This window comes from Schistocerca serialis, chromosome 12 (assembly GCF_023864345.2).
Source record: "Schistocerca serialis cubense isolate TAMUIC-IGC-003099 chromosome 12, iqSchSeri2.2, whole genome shotgun sequence".
NCBI classification, from domain to species: Eukaryota; Metazoa; Arthropoda; class Insecta; order Orthoptera; family Acrididae; genus Schistocerca; species Schistocerca serialis.
The window spans coordinates 117,058,099-117,072,619 of NC_064649.1; the positions used below are offsets into that span (position 1 = coordinate 117,058,099).

Sequence of the window (14,521 nt, forward strand, 5' to 3'; positions counted from 1 at the left end):
ACGATGATGAATACATGCTTCCAATGTGCGTTCACCACGATGTCGGCAAACATGGATGCGACCATCACAATACTGTAAACAGAACCTGGATCCATCCGAAAAAATGACGTTTTGCCATTCGTGCACACAGGTTCGTCATTGAGTACACCATCGCAGGCGCTCCTGCCTGTGATGCAGTGTCAAGGGTAACCACAACCATGGCTCCCAAGCTGATAGTCCTTGCTGCCGCAAATGTCGTCGAACTGTTCGTGCAGGGATCGAGACATGGCTCCACGATCCGTTAGAGCCATGCAGATAAGATGCCTGTCATCTTGACTGCTAGTGATACGAGGCCGTTGGGATCCAGCACGGCATTCCGTATTACCCTCCTGAACCCACTGATTCCATATTCTGCTAACAGTCATTGGATCTCGACCAACGTGAGCAGCAATGTTGCGATACGATAAACTGCAATCGCGATAGGCTACAATCCGACGTTTATCAAAGTCGGAAACGTGATAGTACGCATTTCTCCTCCTTACACGAGGCATCACAACGACGTTTCACCAGGCAACGCCAGTCAGCTGCTGTTTGTGTATGAGAAATCGGTTGGAAACTTTCCATATGTCAGCACGTTGTAGGTGTCGCCACCAGCGCCAGCCTTGTGTGAATGCTTTGAAAAGCTAATCATTTGCATATCACAGCATCTTCTTCCTGTTGGTTAAATTTCACGTCTGTAGCTTCATGGTGTAGCAATTTTAATGGCCAGTAGTGTAGCTTAACCACATTTCTGTGAAGTTCGGAAGTTCAGCAGACATACAATGGGAGAATTGCAACTGTGAGGGTATGTTGTGAATTGTGCTCGGCTAGAACTGTCAGTAAGAATATGGCACGTGAAAGGATATGTTCTGGTTTAGAGTACTGATCACACATTTTTAATCTGCCAGGAAGTTAAGACCTTCCACCATTGCTCTCATTATATGATTGTGTTAAATCTCATCTTCATTCGTGTGGGCTTCGGTGTTGCTGACTTTCACAATTATTAATTTTGCAGGCAAATCTTGCGAGAGCACAACTGCCTGCAGACGCTGCTGCAGCAGCTGAAGTCGCCATCGTTGACAGTGGTGAGCAACGCGTGCGGTGCCCTGTGGAACCTTTCGGCACACTCCGCACGCGACCAGCGCGCACTCTGGGAGCTGGGCGCTGTCGCGATGCTGCGCTCGCTCGTACACTCCAAGCACAAGATGATCTCCATGGGTTCATCTGCTGCCCTCAAGAATCTGCTGGCCGCGCGCCCCCACCACGAGGCGCTCTTTCCCATGGATGCCACAGCCAAAGGTAATGATAGCAGACCCTCACTCAGAAATATGAAGAGTTCCTGGTGTGCCTCTGCCAGTAGTTCAGTTCCTCCTTTTTCTTATCACCACCACCACCACCACCACCATCATCATCATCATCATCATCATCATCATCATCATCATCTTTATATTTTCCACATCAGAGATTACAGTATTGCATACAATCAAGTCTACTGTAGTCCAATTAAAATTACTTGATAGCTGACACTTCACACGCTCTAACTGGTTTCTTTCAATCAGAGCTCTCAACATCATGCCTGAACTGTTTGCCATTGCCAGAGTATCACAGCAATTGGTTCACTTCGAATTCCTTGTCTCTTGCAGACATGCCAACTCACCCGATTTAAGCGGGAGACTCCCGATTTTTCCTTCTTCCTCCCGATCTCCCGACAGTGAAGACCGATCTCCCGATTTTCAGAGCAGTTTCAGTACTTCCCTTACTATGTTACTTTGGTGACAACTTGGAAGCCTGAGGAAAAGTCTATATTCTTTAAGTCTGTAAGAAGATGTTTCTTATCATCATATGATTACATGATACACAAATTTCCATTCAAAGATGAAGTTTTAATGCAAATATTTCTGTAATTGGCAAAGCATCATTTTCCAACCTTAGATTTTTCATAAACAGATTTTCTAATATTCTGACCAGCGAAAGTGAACACTTAGATACAGAACTTGATATTCTTCTCTCTCAGTTCTGTAACTTTCAGCTGGAAGAAACCAACTTGGCAGCAGAGAGAATTGATGTTCAGTGGGCGTTGGTAGGTCAGAAGAAATCGGCTGATGGGGTTCTTCAATATGATAAACTTGCGAAGGTGATGCTGGCTATTTTGTCAATTCCACATAGTAATGCGAAATGTGAGAGAATTTTTAGCACAGTTACAAACACCAAAACTCAGTTCAGGTCCATACTTTCAGAAACGTCTTTGGAGAATGAGATTTTCACTCTGCAGCGGAGTGTGCGCTGATATGAAACTTCCTGGCAGATTAAAACTGTGTGCCCGACCGAGACTCGAACTCGGGACCTTGGCCTTTCGCGGGCAAGTGCTCTACCAATTGAGCTACCGAAGCACGACTCACGCCCGGTACTCACAGCTTTACTTCTGCCAGTACCTCGTCTCCTACCTTCCAAACTTTACAGAAGCTCTCCTGCGAACCTTGCAGAACTGGCACTGCCGAAAGAAAGGATATAGCGGAGACATGCCTTAGCCACAGCCTGGTTCACAGGAGAGCTTCTGTAAAGTTTGGAAGGTAGGAGACGAGGTACTGGCAGAAGTAAAGCTGTGAGTACCGGGCGTGAGTCGTGCTTCGGTTGCTCAGTTGGTAGAGCACTTGCCAGCGAAAGGCAAAGGTCCCGAGTTCGAGTCTCGGTCGGGCACACAGTTTTAATCTGCCAGGAAGTCTTTGGAGAAATTTTTGATTTTAAAATCAGTTCAAAAAGGCAAGTGCTTTGAGCAGATATTTAGTTCAGAGTTTTTGAAGAAGGCTAAGTCAGCTATGGGTGTGCTGAATAAGTAACTACCGTAATCAGACAAATTCAGACTGATAAACTATTCAGATTATTTGCTAAGCCTAACATGTACATCCTGTATAAAATTGATTTAAATTTGGGAAAGACGTCTTACGCATATAAGATGTATAAGATGCCATGCAAATATAGGTTGCATTATGAAATGAAAACGTGTGATCATTTAACAGTGATTTATTCATGCAAAAACTGTGCTAATGTCAAAACAGAAATCTAATCTACGTTAATTTGTTTCCTCGGATCGTAATTTTGAACTGTAATTCTTTCGAGAGTGCTTCATTTGAATGTGTGTGAATCCAAAGAAACCTGCAGAGCTCATCATTTATATTGTTCAGCGTGTTGAATGATAAATTATACAGTCCGAAGGCTCAGGTATGTCCATTATTTAGTATTTACATGTAAATAATAAAGCAACTGGAATTGAATTGTTGCAGTTATTGAATTATTGCAACTTTAATCATCAGGGATCACATAGTACACCGCTAAAATTCTCCTGATTTTTCACTTTTGAAAGTTGGCATGTCTGCTCTTGATGTGTTTGGATCCTGAATCCTCGATCTGGTCCTTTTATTTCATATTTCGTCACACATGATAACAAGAGAACCACACAAAAAAGAAAAAACACACAGACACACTACATGATGACAAACTATACACAAACACAAAGATGCTAAAGAAATTCACATGTTTCATACACAACACCAACCAACACTAGTAGATACTTCTGCACTTCTGGCTAGTGACAGACATCAACTATCAAGTAATTTTAATTGGACTTGCATTTTACTTTTAGCTTCCTCAGAAGTAGCCCAGTTACTTATAGGTAATTTTTTACAGTTGATTACATGATACATGAACAGTATTGTATCTTCTATTATTATTATTATTATTATTATTATTATTATTATTATTATTATTATTATTATTATTTTACTGTTGTTGTTGAAAGAAACCCATTTGGAACGTCATTATTTGTGTCAACAGGTTTCAACAATTATATGTCGTAGTGATAAGTGAATTATGTCCTCTCAGTTACTTTTTCATCTTTTAGTAATGATCCATAACCTAGGCCTTTAATATTAATCGGATATTTTTACATTACACTTTTTTTTTTTAAAGAAGTTGGACGTAATTCATGTACATGTTTGTTGTTGTCTGTTAAAGTACTCATAGTATTTTTGTGATCTTGTTCTCTGCCAGAAGACAACCATTCGAGCACTTTTTCTGATTTGCACTCATTTCTCGTATGAAATCTTATGATACTGAATTTACTATTACTAATTTACTGCTTGAACTGCCCTCCATGTTATATTACAAAGGAACAAAGACTCTAACAAATAATAATGAATAGTGAAAGAGAGTTATTAAATCAAAAAAATAGAAAAGGGAAGAAACTGAGAGAGATTTGTCAGTATTATTAAAATAAGTGAATATGGAGACATAGGACAGATTTTTATCTGAAGTAATCTCAGTGGCTGGGAAACACGTGTCGGATTTCCTTTTCACGCTAGCCTTAGGAACCTCAAGGAAGCAAGCTGATAACGTACTGAAGTATTTCCCATTTCACCACCTGGATGACAACCTTAGTACTGCTGTTCCAGTATCTGTTTCGAACTTGCCTGCAGAACCAAAGAAAAGTGACTTTTTATTGGACCCATTTCCCTTTATTCACTCTTTCCTGCTCATATCTGTCCATATCCTAGTACTGAAGTATTCCTCACTGGCTTGTCATATCCTGTCCTAGGCATACATTAACTGATCAAGTTTGACTTATTCTGTAAGATATGTGTTGATAGTGAACTGAGAAAACTTTGCCTGTTACAATAGGTCACAGGATGCTTTTCCCTGTCCAGTACGTCCATTTAACTTTAAATATGTACGTGACACAGTGAGGGATTTGGTAGTGGGCGGCAGGGCACAAATAGTAGTTAGTTAGAAAGTCACCAAGAGGTGGAATATTATCATCTCTCATTTTTGTATGCTGAAAATGGATTATGAATAATTACACAGGCCAACAAAAAAAATTTTTGAAAAACTTTTTTACTTTGATAGCTGATCTTATAGATTTTTATGAGCTAAATCCAAATCTAGCCTTAGTTTTTTTGTATCATCCACAGTTTGTGAACAAAATGCTTTTTATTGTATAGTATAAAAATCCTATGTTATACAGTAAACGGAGAAATTAATGAAACACTTTGTTACAATATAAGCGTGGTTTGTATTTACAGTAAGCTACTTAAAACAATGATATGTGTTAATAGAGGTTTTGCTTGTCAACTGGAATTGGTTTGTATTTTCTTTCTCTTTTTTCTTTGAAGCTTCTTGTGTAGATTTTTCTACGATGAGTCGCTTGATGAACTTCTCGGTGATGTGACCAACAGTAGTCCCCCTTTATGTTGGTGTTCCAGCAGCTTTGGTAGCATTTTTCCATCAATTTAATGACCTAGTGGAAAGACTCTCCTTGCTCCTCACTAACATCTCCCATACTGTCCGCAGTCTCAGGCAACTGAAACCACACTATGAGCAGCGACACCAGTACATGATGGGAGTGCCGACTGGGTAGGGGTAAGGAGGAGGCTGGAGCAGGGAGGGGTAGTGTGGTGGGGATGGCAGACAGTGAAGTGCTGCAGGGTAGACTGAGGGCAGGGTAAAGGTTGGGTGGGGGGAGTAGTGGAAAAAGAGAGAAATAAAAAGACTTGGTGTGGTGGTGGAATGACGGCTGTGTAGTGCTGGAATGGGAACAGGAAAGGGGCTGGATGGGTGAGGACAGTGACTGACGAAGGTTCAGGCCAGGAGGGTTATGGGAACGTAGGATGTGTTGCAGGGAAAGTTCCCACCTGCGCAATTCATTAAAGCTGGTGTTGGTGGGAAGGATCCGTATGGCACAGGGTGTGAAGCAGTCATTGAAATGTAGGATATGTTTCGCAGAGTGTTTCTCGGCCACAGTTTGTCGGTGGCCATTCGTGCAGACAGACATCTTGTTGGTTGTCATGCCTACATGGAATGCAGCACAGTGGTTGCAGCTTAGCTTGTAGACCACATGACTGGTTTCATAGGTAGCCCTGCCGTTGATGGGATAGGTGATGTTAGTGACTGGCCTGGAGTAGGTGGTGGTGGGAGGATGTATGGGACAGGTCTTGCATCTAGGTCTATTATAGGGGTATGAGCCACGAGGTAAGGGATTGGCAGCAGGAGTTGTGTAAGGGTGGACGAGGATATTGTGTAGGTTTGGTGGACGGCGGAATACCACGGTAGGAGGGGTGGGAAGGATAGTGGGCAGGACATTTCTCATTTCAGGGCACGACCAGAAGTAATCGAAATCTTTGTTACATTCCATCCCAGATTTTCCATTGTTTGATTTACTAAGATTTGTGTTTGTTTTCTTGATATATGAAGGAAAATACGTACACTTTTTAGATGGCTCTGCTCAGTGGAAAACTGTCGGTTGAAGTGCACTGACCTAATGCAGCCTATTTGGCGAGTGGCTACACTGTACGTGGGTTGTACTAACTTTGCTGTGCCTTTTTTACAGGGATGGGCCTCCCGCAACTGCCCAGCCTGTACATCCGCAAGCAGAGGGCACTGGAGCAGGAACTGGACCAGACGCTGGCCGAGACGTGCGATAACATCGAACCCAGCACGTCGCCCCCGCCCACCGGCGCGCGCTCGTTCCACTCGGACAGCGGGGCGGACCGCCTGACGAGGAGCGGCCACCGAGCCAGCAGCTTCTACCACCAGCAGCACTCTGTCAGCAGGTCAGGCTCCTGTCCGATACTGCATGTCAGTTCACAGCTGACCTATTGTTACTGTATAGTATTTTGTTTAATGATGCTCCGGACCGTGGCTGCATAAATTTCTTGGATTTCTTTTCCTTTGCCATCTGGAATAATGCCGATAGGACGACGGCTCAATCCAGCGTCCGGCCATCCCGAATTAGGTTTTCCCTGATTTTCCTAAATCCCTCCAGGCAAATGCCGGGATGGTTCCTTTGAAAGGTCACGGTCGACTTCCTTTCCCATCCTTCCCTACTCAGATGAGATCGATGACTTCGCTGTTTCGTCTCCTCCTGCAAACAACCTCAACCCAACCCAATAATGCTGGTAGGAAGATGCTTTAATATAACATCAAGTTCTTGGAAATTTATCTGAACGTTTACTTCAAAGGCCTTCTTCGTAGACTTGTTGATAACAATACACTAATTTCTTACTTACAACACATGCTTGATACAGGAACATCTCTTATCTTATAGTCTTTACATCTGACATAAGACTGACATGAATAAAATTTCACAATCTTCTGTTGTTTCTTCACGAATAGTTCAAAGCATCGCCAGTCTGGGGGCATGTGCTCTGGGCTTGCCACGTTACTCCGTCCTGGGGATAAACACAAATGCTCGTGTAGATACTTCACCTCGTGCAGTTAATGCAAACACTGCCCCTGATTCGAAAGATGTGGTGCCCTCAATTTCCTCTCCACGTCCTAATTACGTAACAAAACCACATGACAGTTGTGTTCTCCTAAATATTAAATCACTATATTATTTTTAGTTCTGAGCATCATTCCTTGCCAATATAGACGTAGGGTTATCCATCACTCTTCTCTTTTACACTTCATGGAAATGGGTGTAGAGCATGCATTGGCATGTACCAGGCAAGCATTGTCCCACAGAGCCATGTGGCCCATTGAAAAATTGTTGTAAATTTAGTGAATTAGAGATTTTTGGTAAACTTCCAAGTTGATTTTCTCGAAGAATTTGGAGTTGCAATGTACTGCTTTGGTTGACTGACATTTGAGTTCTAAACTTCGCTTACCGTAGATATAAATACTTACAAAAATCTGATTGCCGTGTTGCCTCGTTCTCATTTGCAATTGCAGGTTTAGTCATTACCCCTTCAGGTCCATTGCTAAATAATGTCTACCACATTATTGCTTTCTGAGTATCTTATATTGAATTCACTGACATGAAATGGATGGATTTGATGAGATGATTCAGTCAAATGCAGTAACATGAAATAATGTCATTGAAGTACACTGAAATATGCCAACTCCAGTGTGTGACAATAATGGAAATTCCTGGTTGGAGCAGTATGTAAAATGAAGGAAAAATGACCAGTCACCTTCAGCGGACCGATGCGTGAAGCACATTAGCACGTAAAGGAAAACAATATTCACACCAGTTTTTGAGCATCCCAAAGCCATGGCAAGGCTAGTTATTGATCCAGTGTCATAAATGCGTTATACCTAATGAAAATTTGCACCAGACCATGAGTGAAACCTGTATTTCCTGCCTATTGTGAGCAGTCATCTTAATCATTAGACTATGTGTGCATTCGTCCAGCCTTCACCCAAACTTCCATTGTCGCTGATGTTTCCTCGTATTACTTTCAAACACTACAGTGGAGGTTCTCCTACGTGGGAAATGGAGGAACAGATCTTGTAAAAAATGAAGATGGAATCGATGAAATGCGATGACGTGAAATTTAATCAACCCCAACGTTTCCATTACCTCAGAGTTCAGCATTTAGTGAGTCTTAACTGATGCCGTTGTGTGTCACTGCATTTTGTTCAGTTTGTCATCATTTCCACACATTTCTTTTCAGTAAATTCAATTTAATTGGTACATTTCCGTTATGACTGGGAAAACTGTGATCCCAGTCTTGTTCATTCCTCTATAGATTGTATTCCAGAATGGAGAAAGGCTGTGTTTGTTCAGCAGTAATTGGAGGAAACATCAGTGGTAGTGAAAGTTTGCGTCTGGCTTGGAGGTGTGCTGAGACAGGGTAACGGTTAAGGCAACTGATCGTGAATGGTGGGAAATACAGGTTTCATTGTTGGTGCGGCATAAATTTTCATTAGTCATGTGATATTTATTTTAAGTACACATTTATCTTATGAACAGTGACAAAATAGTAATTACATAGACTATTAAATGACAACTATAGATTGGAGTCAAGCTGAGATAGTCGAGGCATTAAATTCGAGCAGTAGAAACTGCCTAGTAGTTGAGTTGATCTTTTGTTGGTGTTTTGTTGATCAAAAGGGTTGGCACTTTCCCAAGGTCTCATCTGGAGTTAAAACAAAATTCAGAATACGGGTGCAATGATCCACTTAGGATGGAACATGCATCAGAAAGTGTAACAATGAGGTTATTCATTGTAACTGATAATTAGCTGGCATTCATGTGGCTGCTTTTTATCTGTTTGTCATTGTCTATAAGTAAGAGTGAGTAAGTGTTGCTTGTAACAGTCCAGAAACTTGTACTTATTTGTGTTGAAGAACTGGTCAGATAGCAATCTGACTCACAACTGATACTCAAATATGTTTCCAAAGTGCAGAATTTTTCAGATGTGTATATACACAGTGTGAGTTTGCTGAATGGGGACAAACTGCGAGAAACAATCGCCTTAGACGATGAGGAGCAAAAAGGTCATGTGGACATGTGGCTGGAAATGCATGGTGTTTATGCTACAGAGTATTTATTAATTCATCACACATGTACAGTACAGCATGATGCCTGGTGTTTTCTCATGTGTGCTTTCAATCATTGAAATCTACACTTCCAACAATCCTTTGTCTCGACCTTCAAGTAGGTGTGCTTGTCTCAGAAAGCATTTATGGTGATATGTCAGCTTCACCTTTTTGGTTCCTTATCTTCTCAGATCCTCTCCATGAACCATGGACCTTGCCGTTGGTGGGGAGGCTTGCGTGCCTCAGCGATACAGATAGCTGTACCGTAGGTGCAACCGCAACGGAGGGGTATCTGTTGAGAGGCCAGACAAACGTGTGGTTCCTGAAGAGGGGCAGCAGCCTTTTCAGTAGTTGCAAGGGCAACAGTCTGGATGATTGACTGATCTGGCCTTGTAACAATAACCAAAACGGCCTTGCTGTGCTGGTACTGCGAACGGCTGAAAGCAAGGGGAAACTACAGCCGTAATTTTTCCCGAGGGCATGCAGCTTTACTGTATGATTACATGATGATGGCGTCCTCTTGGGTAAAATATTCCGGAGGTAAAATAGTCCCCCATTCGGATCTCCGGGCGGGGACTACTCAAGAGGATGTCGTTATCAGCAGAAAGAAAACTGGCGTTCTACGGATCGGAGCGTGGAATGTCAGATCCCTTAATCGGGCAGGTAGGTTAGAAAATTTAAAAAGGGAAATGGATAGGTTGAAGTTAGATATAGTGGGAATTAGTGAAGTTCGGTGGCAGGAGGAACAAGACTTCTGGTCAGGTGACTACAGGGTTATAAACACAAAATCAAATAGGGGTAATGCAGGAGTAGGTTTAATAATGAATAGGAAAATAGGAATGCGGGTAAGCTACTACAAACAGCATAGTGAACGCATTATTGTGGCCAAGATAGATACGAAGCCCACACCTACTACAGTAGTACAAGTTTATATGCCAACTAGCTCTGCAGATGACGAAGAAATTGAAGAAATGTATGATGAAATAAAAGAAATTATTCAGATTGTGAAGGGAGACGAAAATTTAATAGTCATGGGTGACTGGAATTCGAGTGTAGGAAAAGGGAGAGAAGGAAACATAGTAGGTGAATATGGATTGGGGGACAGAAATGAAAGAGGAAGCCGCCTGGTAGAATTTTGCACAGAGCACAACATAATCATAACTAACACTTGGTTTAAGAATCATGAAAGAAGGTTGTATACATGGAAGAACCCTGGAGATACTAAAAGGTATCAGATAGATTATATAATGGTAAGACAGAGATTTAGGAACCAGGTTTTAAATTGTAAGACATTTCCAGGGGCAGATGTGGACTCTGACCACAATCTATTGGTTATGACCTGTAGATTAAAACTGAAGAAACTGCAAAAAGGTGGGAATTTAAGGAGATGGGAACTGGATAAACTAAAAGAACCAGAGGTTGTACAGAGATTCAGGGAGAGCATAAGGGAGCAATTGACAGGAATGGGGGAATTAAATACAGTAGAAGAAGAATGGGTAGCTTTGAGGGATGAAGTAGTGACAGCAGCAGAGGATCAAGTAGGTAAAAAGACGAGGGCTAGTAGAAATCCTTGGGTAACAGAAGAAATATTGAATTTAATTGATGAAAGGAGAAAATATAAAAATGCAGTAAGTGAAACAGGCAAAATGGAATACAAACGTCTCAAAAATGAGATCGACAGGAAGTGCAAAATGGCTAAGCAGGGATGGCTAGAGGACAAATGTAAGGATGTAGAGGCCTATCTCACTAGGGGTAGGATAGATACCGCCTACAGGAAAATTAAAGAGACCTTTGGAGATAAGAGAACGACTTGTATGAATATCAAGAGCTCAGATGGAAACCCAGTTCTAAGCAAAGAAGGGAAAGCAGAAAGGTGGAAGGAGTATATAGAGGGTCTATACAAGGGCGATGTACTTGAGGACAATATTATGGAAATGGAAGAGGATGTAGATGAAGATGAAATGGGAGATATGATACTGCGTGAAGAGTTTGACAGAGCACTGAAAGACGTGAGTCGAAACAAGGCCCCCGGAGTAGACAATATTCCATTGGAACTACTGACGGCCGTGGGAGAGCCAGTCCTGACAAAACTCTACCATCTGGTGAGGAAGATGTATGAGACAGGCGAAATACCCTCAGACTTCAAGAAGAATATAATAATTCCAATCCCAAAGAAAGCAGGTGTTGACAGATGTGAAAATTACCGAACTATCAGCTTAATAAGTCACAGCTGCAAAATACTAACACGAATTCTTTACAGACGAATGGAAAAACTAGTAGAAGCCAACCTCGGGGAAGATCAGTTTGGATTCCGTAGAAACACTGGAACACGTGAGGCAATACTGACCTTACGACTTATCTTAGAAGAAAGATTAAGGAAAGGCAAACCTACGTTTCTAGCATTTGTAGATTTAGAGAAAGCTTTTGACAATGTTGACTGTAATACTCTCTTTCAAATTCTAAAGGTGGCAGGGGTAAAATACAGGGAGCGAAAGGCTATTTACAATTTGTACAGAAACCAGATGGCAGTTATAAGAGTCGAGAGACATGAAAGGGAAGCAGTGGTTGGGAAGGGAGTGAGACAGGGTTGTAGCCTCTCCCCGATGTTGTTCAATCTGTATATTGAGCAAGCAGTAAAGGAAACAAAAGAAAAATTCGGAGTAGGTATTAAAATTCATGGAGAAGAAATAAAAACTTTGAGGTTCGCGGATGACATTGTAATTCTGTCAGAGACAGCAAAGGACTTGGAAGAGCAGTTGAATGGAATGGACAGTGTCTTGAAAGGAGGATATAAGATGAACATCAACAAAAGCAAAACAAGGATAATGGAATGTAGTCTAATTAAGTCGGGTGATGCTGAGGGAATTAGATTAGGAAATGAGACACTTAAAGTAGTAAAGGAGTTTTGCTATTTGGGGAGCAAAATAACTGATGATGGTCGAAGTAGAGAGGATATAAAATGTAGGCTGGCAATGGCAAGGAAAGCGTTTCTGAAGAAGAGAAATTTGTTAACATCCAGTATTGATTTAAGTGTCAGGAAGTCATTTCTGAAAGTATTCGTATGGAGTGTAGCCATGTATGGAAGTGAAACATGGACGATAAATAGTTTGGACAAGAAGAGAATAGAAGCTTTCGAAATGTGGTGCTACAGAAGAATGCTAAAGATTAGATGGGTAGATCACATAACTAATGAGGAAGTATTGAATAGGGTTGGGGAGAAGAGAAGTTTGTGGCACAACTTGACCAGAAGAAGGGATCGGTTGGTAGGACATGTTCTGAGGCATCAAGGGATCACCAATTTAGTATTGGAGGGCAGCGTGGAGGGTAAAAATCGTAGAGGGAGACCAAGAGATGAATACACTAAGCAGATTCAGAAGGATGTAGGTTGCAGTAGGTACTGGGAGATGAAAAAGCTTGCACAGGATAGAGTAGCATGGAGAGCTGCATCAAACCAGTCTCAGGACTGAAGACCACAACAACAACAACATCTTCTCAGATGTCATTTCTTGCAGTTTTTCCCCTTTTAGCATAGTTACTTTGTACATACACACATCTAAAAAGTGTTGTTATTTGGAAACATGACTTAGTGTCAACTAGTATATTCGAGAATGGATATTGGAGTATGTGTTACTTATGAATTATACTGATGAAACATTATTGGTTTTATTATCTTAACCTCTTCAGCCAAATGGAAGAGTTTAATGTTATGTATGTGCGCCAAAGAAGAGTGCATGAGACAAGGAATAAGCAAGTGAACTCTTCTACTGGTATACTGTGAATAAGCACTATCTTTGAACTACCATACCAAAGATTTGTAGCCTGGAAACATAAGAAAGTGTGCTACTATACAACATTGACTTGGTCATTAACTTTTCAAGTTGAGCAGTTGGTACAACAAGCAAGCAGACTGGAATTGTGATTTTGTTGCAATATTGTGTGTATTTTGAAGAGTGGCACTTCAGTTCACTAGGAGGCAAGAAGGCAGGTTTAGCAAGTTAAATCAACTACCCTATTTCATAGGTATATATGGTCAATTTTTCTGAGCAAAGTAACAGCATGTGCTAGCAAATAACATTTCTGTTAGAAAATTAAATATTGTATATGATTTGTTTAATGTCATTAAATAGGTTGCTGGTGGATATTTAGTCCTTATCTTTAATGATAAAAAGAACGCATCTCCTCTGTTGTTATCCTTCCTTTACAAGTGGGAGGCAGTAATATTGGAAGCGACTGCAAAAAACCGTAACAAAAGGAGTAGTTTGATGTTACGTATGTGAGTCAAGGAAGAGGGTGTTTCTTTCATCCTTCTGTTTTCAAACATTGGTAAGTCTGGGATGGAGTAACAGTATGAATTGGGATAGATTACTATTCATCACACAGAGGAAAAGTTGAACAACAGACAGGCTCTTTTAAAAGTAGACAATTGGATATTTTTATGCATTTCTTATTTTTTATTAATATTGTTTTAGCTATTTTTAGCTAAAAATATCCAACAGTCTACTTTTAAATATGCCTGTCTGCTGTTCAGCACTTCCTCAATGTTATGACTAATAATCTATCCTAATTAATATTGTTACTTCTATTTTATTTTAATTGTTTTAAAAATGGGCGTTTTGTGTAAAACATTTTATTATGTAAGTGATTTATTGAGCGATTTTTAAAATCATGTGCTAAAACCTTGCCCTACCAAATCAAGAATTTTGTGCTATCTTTTGGCTTTGAACACTGGCAGGATTACCATGGTGAGTGTACATAATTAGAATCCTACAAACACTTGGCCATACAGTAGTTACATCATATAATGTAAAAAAAAAGGAGAGTGCAACACATATATGATACATAGTATCTTATTATGAATTACATCCATGTAACTAAGTGACAATTAACATGTTGCATCAAAACATAAATACTGTTACTATAGTGTCAAGTATTGAAAATTACATAGTTCAGGCCTTTAAGGGAGCATCATCGAATAAAAGAAAGCCATTTATACATTAATTGTATGCAGTCCTGATGATTTAAGTATTAATATACATGAAATGGCATATAATTGCTTGTCACTTCACACACATACCACTGTATTTATCTCACAAACTACAGCCGGCCGCTGTGGCCGAGCGTTTGTAGGTACTTCAGTCTGCAACCGCACTGCTGCTACGGTCGCAGATTCGAGTTCGGTCGAGTTCTC

The 14,521-nt window shown here is 40.8% G+C and overlaps 1 protein-coding gene across 1 annotated transcript in view; it reads left to right on the forward strand.

Moving 5' to 3' along the window:
• LOC126427981 (uncharacterized) overlaps nt 1-14,521 on the forward strand; it is a 724,905-nt gene that overhangs the window by 535,838 nt on the left and 174,546 nt on the right. Inside the window, exons 13-14 of the mRNA XM_050089866.1 lie at nt 1,034-1,317; nt 6,398-6,620. Coding sequence (XP_049945823.1) covers nt 1,034-1,317; nt 6,398-6,620 — 507 coding nt within the window. The remainder of the gene's footprint in view (nt 1-1,033; nt 1,318-6,397; nt 6,621-14,521) is intronic.